The 9707-nt window shown below is 44.3% G+C and overlaps 1 protein-coding gene across 9 annotated transcripts in view; it reads right to left on the reverse strand.

The window, feature by feature from the left end:
- YAP1 (Yes-associated protein 1) overlaps positions 1 to 8786 on the reverse strand; it is a 173233-nt gene extending 164447 nt beyond the window's left edge. For 7 of the 9 annotated variants that reach the window (XM_006887310.1, XM_006887313.1, XM_006887318.1 and 4 more), the window contains exons 1-2: positions 8179 to 8499; positions 4238 to 4488 (exon numbers count right to left, since the gene is read on the reverse strand). In XM_006887310.1, the coding sequence (XP_006887372.1) occupies positions 4238 to 4488; positions 8179 to 8499 (572 nt within the window). Of the gene's footprint in view, positions 1 to 4237; positions 4489 to 8178 lie in introns of all 9 variants that reach the window. The other 2 variants (XM_006887314.1, XM_006887311.1) reach the window with 2 other exon arrangements.
- Between the last annotated feature and the right edge of the window lie 921 nt (positions 8787 to 9707).

Raw genomic sequence — 9707 nt, forward strand, 5'->3', positions numbered from 1 at the left:
AAAAAAGTAACTATTACTATTCATCCAAGAACCTCTGGTGGCATAGTTATTAAAGCACTTGGCTCCAAACTGAAAAGTATGCTTTTGAACCCACCAGCAGCTCCATAGGAGAAACATGTAGCAGTTAGCTTCCATAAAGACTCAATTCCTTTAACTGTTAAATGTTAACAATGAAAGGAGTCCTATGTATCCAATGCTAAAGAATCTTACATATTATTCCCTGAGGAGCCTGGCTACAATAGTCCTTATGGGCTCAGCTACTAACCAAGTTAGGGATTCAAACTCACCAGTCACTTAGCAAGAAAAATATGTGGCAGTTTTCTTCCATAAAGATTCACCACCCACACCCCCAAGTCATTAAGTCAAGTCCAACTCATAGCAATTCTTCATCTAGTTTCTAAGGTGGTAAATTTTGCCAGGAGACAATAATGCACCTTTCTCCAGAGGAAGGGATGGCCAGTGGTGTCAAACCTCCACCTTTAAGTTAACAAACTGATATATTATACACACCACCACCAGGGCTATTTTCCATGAGGACTAGAGTTGGAAATCCTGTGGAGCTGTTCTATTTATTTTGCACTATAGGGTCATTATGAGTCAAAATTAACTTGACTGTAAAAAGTTTGGTTTGGGGTGGTTTCTTATGGTGGTGTTTTGGTTTTTTTTAAACACTGAGAACCTGTTTTCCCTTTTGTTTTCTGATCAAGATCTAGCTCTCAGGGAAACTTATTTCTCAGGTTTGATGAGAAATTCTTAAATGGAACCCAAAATCTTCATTTTTTTTTTATCATAAGCCTAATTTACTTCCACATTACTTCCTCTCAAAACCTTAAAACAATAATATCTCTTCTTTCTTCTTCCCAGTTTTTTTCTTTTCCAGATAAACTTCTAGTTCTGCAACCACTACTCATGTGGCATGTCGTTGTTATACGCCATCGAAGTCACCTATGACTCATAACGACCCTATGTACAACAGCCCTAAATCCTGTTCTATCCTGTGCCAATCTGTCTCTGACACATCTACTCCCGTTACCCCAATCACGGAATCAATCCACCTCATAGTGGGTCTTCTCTCCTATGCTGTCCCTCCACCCTCCCAAGCATGACATCCTTCTCCAAGGATTGGTTCCTTCTTGCAACATGTCCAAAGTATGTCAGAGGAAGGTTCAGAATCTTTGCCTCCAAGGAGCAGCCTGATTTAATCCTCTCCAGGGTGAACCTGTTCGTTTTCTTTCTTAATAATACATGGTATATTTAATACTCTCCAACACTACAGCTCAAAGGCATCGATTATCTTTCTATCCTCCCTAGTCATGTCCAACTCTGATGCATAGCAAGTAATTTCAAAGACCATGGTCTGTATCAGGTGCACCTTAGTCTCCAGAGAGACACCACTGCTCTTCAGTACTACGGAGATGTCCCTAACAGCAGACTCCCAAGGCAATACGTCTTTTAATTTCCTGGTTGCTGGTGCCAAGAGTGTTGACTGTGGAGCCAAGCAAACTAAAGCTGTGAACAATCTCAATCTTTTCACCATCCATCCTGATGCTGCCAATTAGCCCAGTGGTGAGAATTTTTGTCTTCTTGATATTGAGCCTCAATCCATATTGAAAGCTGCAGTCCTTGACATTCTGCAGCAAGTGCTTCAGGTCCTCCTCAGTTTCAGCCAGCAGGGTTATGTCACCTGCGTAACGCAGATTGTTGGTAATTTTCCACCAATCCTGATGCCACACTTCTCCTCATACAGCCCAGCCTCCGGGATAATCTGTTCTGCATACAGGTTGATAAGGAGAAGGACACATCCCTGGCCTACACCCTTCCCAATTTTGAACCACGCAGTGTTTCCCTGCTCTGTTCTGCCTCCTGGTCCAAGTATAGTTTTCACACTGGCATGACCAAGTGTTCTGGAATTCCTATTCTTATCAGACTTAGCCACAGTGTTGTGATCCACACAGTCAAATGCCTTTGCATAATCAATGAAATAGAGATAGACATTACTCTGGTATTCCCTGCTTTCAGCCAAGATCCATCTAACATTAGCTACAATATCCCTAGTACCACGACCCCTTCAATACCCAGCCTGCACTTCGGCATAAGCTTCATATCATTTATATCATTTGCCCAACCTTACCTTCTTGACAAGCCAATGGAGATGTGTGGTGTGATATATGGTGGTGTCTTTGTGCGCAGCTATGTACACTTGTCATTAATTCTGCAGTATCAATAGTTTTAAGAGAAACATCTGTTCTCAAAGAAAAAACTACCATAAAAATAAATGTGTAGAAGGGAGCTCTGGTGGCCCAGTGGCAAGAAGCTGTGTTGCAATCTTGAAGGAATGCAATTCGAATCCACCAGATGCTCTGCTGGAGAGGGAGAGGCAATCTCCTCTTGTGCCAGTTGGATCCAATTTAATGGGTACACAACAACAACAAAGAACCATTTAAAAAAAGTGTAGAATATTAACTTCAACTCAAAAAAGTTAAGTTCTTCAAAAATAACGAAAAAGCTGAGAGAGGTCACCCACAAGTCATTATTACAAGACCAAGAGGCTAAAAAAAAGCTTAAATGTTGCTCTTTAAATGAGAATTTTAGTCACACCACCAACCAAAGAAAGCAGAAGGCAAGCAGGCTATTAAACTCTTTAAAACCCTCCCCTGGTCAGCATGTGACTCAGCAGGGAGAGGTTCAAGAAAGTACAGCCTTTCTTTTCCTTCCTAACAACCTGGTTTGTTTCCACTCCTTTTCCCCTTCAAGACATCCCTCACAGCTAGCAGCTCTTTCAATCATTTACTTTGGATGTCTGCTTGAGAACAAATGATCTTGCTCATGCAGATGAGTTTGCCAGACTTGTGTGTACTTTCCAGTCTCAGGCCCTTTATTGTTCTGGTTGAAACCCGAGCCTTTGAAATGGATACCAGGACACCAGAAAATGAATTTTAAAAGAAAAAAAAAAAGTTTCCACCAAAGAAGTGAAAAACTGTTGAAACTTTAAGAAAATCAAATGTTTTCCTTTACTCTTCAGCTAAATAAGGCTGTCCCAAAACTTTACTCTTACAAAGTTAACAATCCACCCTGAAAAAGTTATTATTACAGTCTACTCTGAAAAAGTTATTATTAATCTTATTATCTGTTCTAATAAATCACTATTTCCCTGAGGAATAAATTGTTTAAAAAAAAAATCTCAATCAAAACGGAGACTGGACTGAATTTCAATCAATAGTAACTGGTATGAAGTAACACTTTGTATACTTGACCCAAACAAGCCAAATTAAAAAATTAAGGTGTTCTTGATAATACCAAAATTAAAGAAGACAAAACATAGATTTAGTTTTATTCAACTTTAATATAATTTTGTCAGTTGGTGAAGACAAAAAGGCTCATAAAAATAACCCAAAGGATTTGTTTTTATCTTCCCAAAGAGGCAGACTGAGTTTTGAATACCACTACCTGAAAGAAGTTTGTCTCTGCACAACAGTACGTCAAAAGTGAACTATCACTGTTTATGTTTGGCGGGGGGGAAGCAAACAAAAAAATTGATGAACTCTCTGTACTTTATAATCCATTTCTCTGTAAACTTCTCTAATAAAATCTGATAATTCTTTAAAAATTCATAAACAAAACTGTAACCCAAGTATTTTCATTTTCTAAATGTAAAACACTATGAAATTAGATGCCCATATTTTTGCAATTCTTTTCCACTGATAAAATGTTCATTAAGTGGTAAGAAACTGCACTGCAAAATTTCCAAGGCACATGGTTTGAACCTACTAGTTATTCCTAGGGAGATAGATGGGCAATCTCCTGTGTGATTAAACTGCCTCTGAAAACTTGCTGGAGGGTCAGTTCCAAGGCAATGATACTAAATAACAACATGTAAGTCCTGTAATTCTCAGTTTGGGAAGAGTTCAACATATTCTTGAATTCAGTTTTGTGCTAGGCTAATTAAGTAAGAAGGTGTGCCACAAATTCAAAATAGTTAATCAAATACTTAAAACACTCTGACCAAAAACAATCAATCAACCTTCAAACTGTTACCAATCGTAAACAAAGTAATTGGGCCATATGAAAGCACAGGAGAAAGAAATGATGGATTATTGATCTTGACTTAAATATTACATGAAATATAAGGTTAAGTGAGTGGCCTTTTATCTTTTCATACTGCCATGTTTTCTAAAATACTTCTGTCAACAGCTGCATATTTCTTGGCTAAGAATGGCTCACCATTATTTTCACTTACTTTAAGAAGTATCTCTGACCAGAAGATGTTTTTGCCATTTCCCAGCCTGCTGGCAGAGGCACATCATCAGGTATTTCAAAAGATGACTGTCGAAGATGCTGAGCAGTGGGTGTAGCTGCTGGGCCAGAGACCACCCCAGTAGGGCTCAATGCCCCTGGAGAAACTGCTCCCAGCTGCAGGGAAGCTGGAGAGGAATGCGCTCGAACATGCTGTGGAGCCAGAGCACCTGCAGTTCCTGCATCAGTACTGACCTATGAGGAATATGAAAACAGAGACTGAAAAACAAAGTTTCAAAAAAGAACTCTGCTACATTTCCTAGACAGAATTTCATTGCAACTAAACATTCTAAGGACCAAAGGTAAATTTCAACAAACATATCTGCCACTGAGGAAAAGCTTAGCAAATGGATGCTTTTCAAATGATTGGTATTCTATAAGACATTTTTAAAAAGTATTTATAATTTTATCTTATAGCCCGTTTGATGGTGTGGAGTAGGGCAATTCAGCAGATGTGTGGTTCACAGGGTCTCTGACTTGAAGTCAACTCCATGGGACTGAACAAACCACCATTTTCCATTAAAAGCAACCATTAAGGAGTTCTAGCAGTGTGGTGCATTATGTGTCATGTTGCCAATCAAAGGTTAAGTAGTTCAAATCCACTAGCTGCTGAGGGAGAAAAAATGAGTCTCCTCCTTTCAAGATTTCAAGCCTGATGGAAGATCATTATAAGGCAAAATCGACTCTATGCAGGGTATTATGAACAAAGCATTCCTAACACAGTAAATACTAAACTTCGCATGTTTAAAAGACCGAAGTCATATAGGGGTTTTCCCCAAGTTCTACACCATTCCAGATATAAACAAAACCCAATATAATGACTATGCCTTTTTGTTTGTTTGATGAAACTTAACATTAATGGGTTGGTTATTCCCCAGGCCAAGATCTAAACATATGACATTATTTTCCATAATGGGGTGGGGAGGGTAAACAAGAAACAATCAATCATCAAAAATTATGCAACTTTTACTATAGGGGCAAGTGGGAGCAGAAAGGTGAGGATGGGGAGGGGGGATATCACAGGGTTGCACAGTTTGGTGGGTGGAGGGAGGAGAGGGGTTAAAGGAAATGGTAAAAATCTGGTGGGGATCTGGAAAGCTAGGATAAATGGTGGGCATAGTTCAATGGTGATTAATTTATAAAACAAAATGAATGAGAATGATGACATGAAACACAATGTGAATGAAGAATAGTGTGAATCACAATAAAATGAAAGGTTTTTTTTAAAAAAAATGGAAAGTTACACAACTTTTAGTGAAAGCGAAGGATTCCCATCCAAAAGCTCTTAATCTTAATGAAATTAAAACTCAACCATTGTTTTGTATACTAGATGCTAAAGATGTTAACAGTTCAACTCTAAAATTACCTACATACATATTTACAACTGAAGGGAGCTCTGGTGGCCTAGTGGCAAGAAGCTACACTGCAATCCCTGAGATATACGGTTTGAATCCACCAGATTCTCTGCTGGAGAAGGAGAGGCAATCTCCCCCTGCACCAGTCAGATCCAATTCGATGGTACACACACGCGCGCGCGCGCGCACACACACACACACGCACACACACACATCTTTACAACTGTACAATAGCAAAACAATTCTGCACTAGACTCCAAAGCTCCTTTAATGTGTTGGCTGGCTGGCATAACCCTGAGCAAATAATTTAATCTATTTTGCTTTCCTCATCTATCTGAGTTGTATCTATCTTCCTAAGTGTGTTTGTGTGTGTATGTGTGTTTCATGCTGGAAGTTAAGAGATAGTAATATAGGCTACATTAGAACCCTAGTGCTGAGGGAGTTAAATGCAGTGTTTCTAACCCATCAGCTGCTCCTAAGGAGAAAGACTTGCAGTCAGATTCACAAAGATTACAGCCTCAGAAACCATATGGGGTCACTATAAACCTAAATTAACTAGACTGGCAATGAATGCATTTTTGTTTGATTAGATGATTTACGTACATTAAGAATTTATATCCAACAGTTTATTAACATTATTAATATCTACAAGAGTCATGCTATTAGAATTAAGAGTTTTACTTTAAAACTCAGAATTTCCTACATTTATAGGGGCAAAGACAAACTGTTCACATATTGCTAGATATAAATATTTGTGTAATTATTTATTAAAAGATTAAGTACACTTTTCAGTGGCAAATTTTTAGGATGTCATCAAGTGGGGAATTCAATCTCCTAACTAAAACCATTAAGTGAACAACAGCATAGGTATGCGCTCTCTCTCTACGTGTGCACACCAACACACTTTATTGGTAAAAAAGTCCAGAAGTTCAACTCCAGGTGCAAGAGAAAAAGAGCATACCTAAGGGGCAGCGTAGGAGAGGAAGACCTTGGAGGAGATGGATTGACCCGATACCTGGGGCACCGGGGTTAGGTATGCCAATCTGAGAAAATGGCTCAGGACAGGGTAGGGTTCAGAGCTGTTGTACACAGGGTATGAGTCGCAGGCGGTCTGATGGCACATAAATTTATCTCTTACAAATTCAATACTTAAGTAACAAAGTAAGTTGTATTTCCTTCCAAGGCAAAAAGGCATATTGCATCTTTCCTTTGGAGCTTCTATAGAGTTCCAAAACCCATCCCTTTCACACACAAAAAATATACCACAGACTTACAAAAGCAGTGGGGGGAGGGGGGGTCGAAAATTCTTCTTTCCACTCGTTACAGCCCGAGTGGCTTAATTACACTTCAGTATTTGGGAAACCAATTAACTTTTGGGCAAAGTTCCCATTCTGCAGTTTAGCCTAAAGCAATTTAAGGGGGGAGGGAGGAAGCAAACACCTTCAAAAACCTTTGCTTAAAAAAAATTGACTTAACTGAATGTTAACGCTTTCAAAATTAAGTCGTCTCATTTAAATAATCAAGTTGGCAAAACAGTCAAACGTTGTGGAAATCAGCCATGTTCACATTCTCAATAAGAATTAAAAAGCAATGGCGATCCTTGAATTAGTCATCGCTTCCCAAACATTAACTTTTAATCACAGTTGAACTAGGCAAGACTCGGCCTATGAGTCAACCCCCAGCGTATTATCAAAGGCTGTTGTGTTAAACCTCGGTGCTGTAAAGCGCAACGCAGTTCCAGTGCAACGTGCAGATGTGGCTAATTTAAAAGCATTTCAGCAGACTGTAAATAATAGCCTGCAATTGGGAAATCAACACGTGAACCTACAAAGTTGGAGAAGGGCGAGCCTGCCCAAGTTCCAAGAGCGAGGGAAGTGCAGGGGTGAAGGAACGAACTTCATAAACAACTTCCAGGAAAGTCTGGTCAGGGGAAGCCCGGATCCTGGATTCCGAAAGGACCGGGGCGGCGGGGAAAGTAATGCAGGCAGCAAGGGGAGGGGGAGGAAAAGGGAGGAGGGGAGGAAAAGGGGGGACGGGGGGACTAAAACTCGAGAGGTCTGCTCCCACCCCCACTCCCTAATCAACACTGGAAAACAAGAGAACAATTATTTGACTCCCCAGGAGCCTGAAGAGCGCCGAGGGGCCCCGAAGGAAAGGGGGCCCAGTGCTCAACTTCTCAAAGCGGGCGGCCGCTGGCAGCTCCCCCACACGCATGCCAGAGGCCCCCCTCCCCCGCCGGCGGCGGGCGCGGAGGTGCGGGGCGCGGAGGCGCGCGCATTGTGCGACCCACCGCCCGCCCCGCCGCCTCCCCCACTCCCGCCAACCTCCTGGGAACCCCGGGAAGAAAGAAAGGAAGGAAGGAAGGGGGGGAAGCACGCCCCCCGGGGCAACCGCACAAACTTCAAGGGGGAAAAAAAACACACACACAACAAATCTCGGCCCCGGACTCCGGGCGACGCGGGGCCCGATAGCCGCGGCTGAGCGGGCACCCCCCTCCACCCCTTGGGGCCTGCCAGACGGGGATGGTTACCTGCCGGGAGTGAGATTTGGGCTCCGGCGGCTTGAAGAAGGAGTCCGGCAGCTTCCGGAGCCTCATGGGCACCGTTGGGGGCACGTTGGCCGTCTTGGGGTTCATGACGGCGTTGAAGAGCGCCTCCAGGTCGGTCTCGGAGTCCCCCCGGACATGTACGATCTGGTGCCCGGCGGGAGGGGCCTGCGGCGCCGCCTGGGACCCCGGGGGCGCTGGCTGCCCCGGCCGGGACGGCTGGTCCTGTCCCTGGGGGGGCTGCGCAGGCGGCTGCCCTTGGCCCTGGGGGACCGGCTGAGGCGGTGGCTGCTGCCCGGGATCCATGGCTTCTACCTCTCGGGACGCGCACCCCAGAGCAGGCGGGCGAGGACTCCGCCCGGGTGTCCCGGCTCGACGGCCGAGACCGGAGAAGCGGCGAGCGCGGCGCTGGGCGTCGGAGTCTTCGCTCTCAGGGCCGAGGGGCTGCGCCGCGGCCCCGCATCCCCCGCCCCGGCGCCTCCGCCCCCGCCCTGCGCCCCGGCTCCACTGGTCTGGCGGCTGTGCCTCGGGAGGGGCTGAGAGACCCGGACCTGCGGCGCCTCACAACTTTTCCCCTTCAACTCCCTTCACGGGGGGGCGGACCACTAGTTGCCTTTCCCCTCCCCCCTTTCTCCTTTATTTCCTTTTCTTGTTCCTTCCTTCCTCCCTTTCTTTTTCCCCGAGGCGGCAGTGCTCGACTGAGACAGAAACTCAGACGCCAAAACTAAAGTTGAGAGAATCGCCCGCCCGAGCGACTCGCCGACTCCGCCTCCTCCCGGCTCTTCCTTCCTCTGCGCGCCCGCCCGCACTGAAAGTGTGGCCGGCCGAGGGAAATTTTTCCCTGCAACTTAGTGCATTCCTGCGAACTCCCAGCTTCCAGCACTCCCCTGGCCGCACGTGACCAGCTCGCCCTCGAGCCGGCCCAGCGCCTGGGCTTGAAGGGCAGCGGCTGAGAGGGTGCCTGCGCTTCCGCGCCGCCAGGACCGACGACCCGGCCAATGGGGAGCGCTGGGTCCAATCTGGGGCCGAACTCTCGTTTGTGTGGAGAACGCGGCCGCCTTTGGCCACAGGAAGTCTTCCTTCCCTGCCCGGTTCCACCCCTTCCAGCGAAAGGGCTATGGCATAAAGGACTCTTGTAGAGGACGTGAAAATCGACTAAAACTCTTCCCCACGTTTGCTCGATTTAGCAATCAGTGGTACCGATAGGGAGTTAAGGTCGCATGAATAGTTGGAGTTAAATAGATACCACTTACATTGATCTTCATAAACAAAGATCCATTTTTTAACATTAATTTAGCGTTAAAAAACACCGAGGATAAACGATTATGGTACTTTAATAATTTGAGGTGTAACTTTTGAAAAAAAATTATTTTTTTTTTTTGGTGAAAGCATAATTTTTGTGTCCAATAAACTTGGCAAAAAAAACCTCAAGATTTCAGAGTGGAAAAGTCACTGTTTACCTTCAGGGACAATCCTTTTGGATACCTCCTCCTCTCATCCTAGAGGAGCTGTGA

Source organism: Elephantulus edwardii, unplaced genomic scaffold, assembly GCF_000299155.1.
Source record: "Elephantulus edwardii isolate Elephantulus edwardi_28Jun2011 unplaced genomic scaffold, EleEdw1.0 scaffold00056, whole genome shotgun sequence".
Classification (NCBI taxonomy): Eukaryota; Metazoa; Chordata; class Mammalia; order Macroscelidea; family Macroscelididae; genus Elephantulus; species Elephantulus edwardii.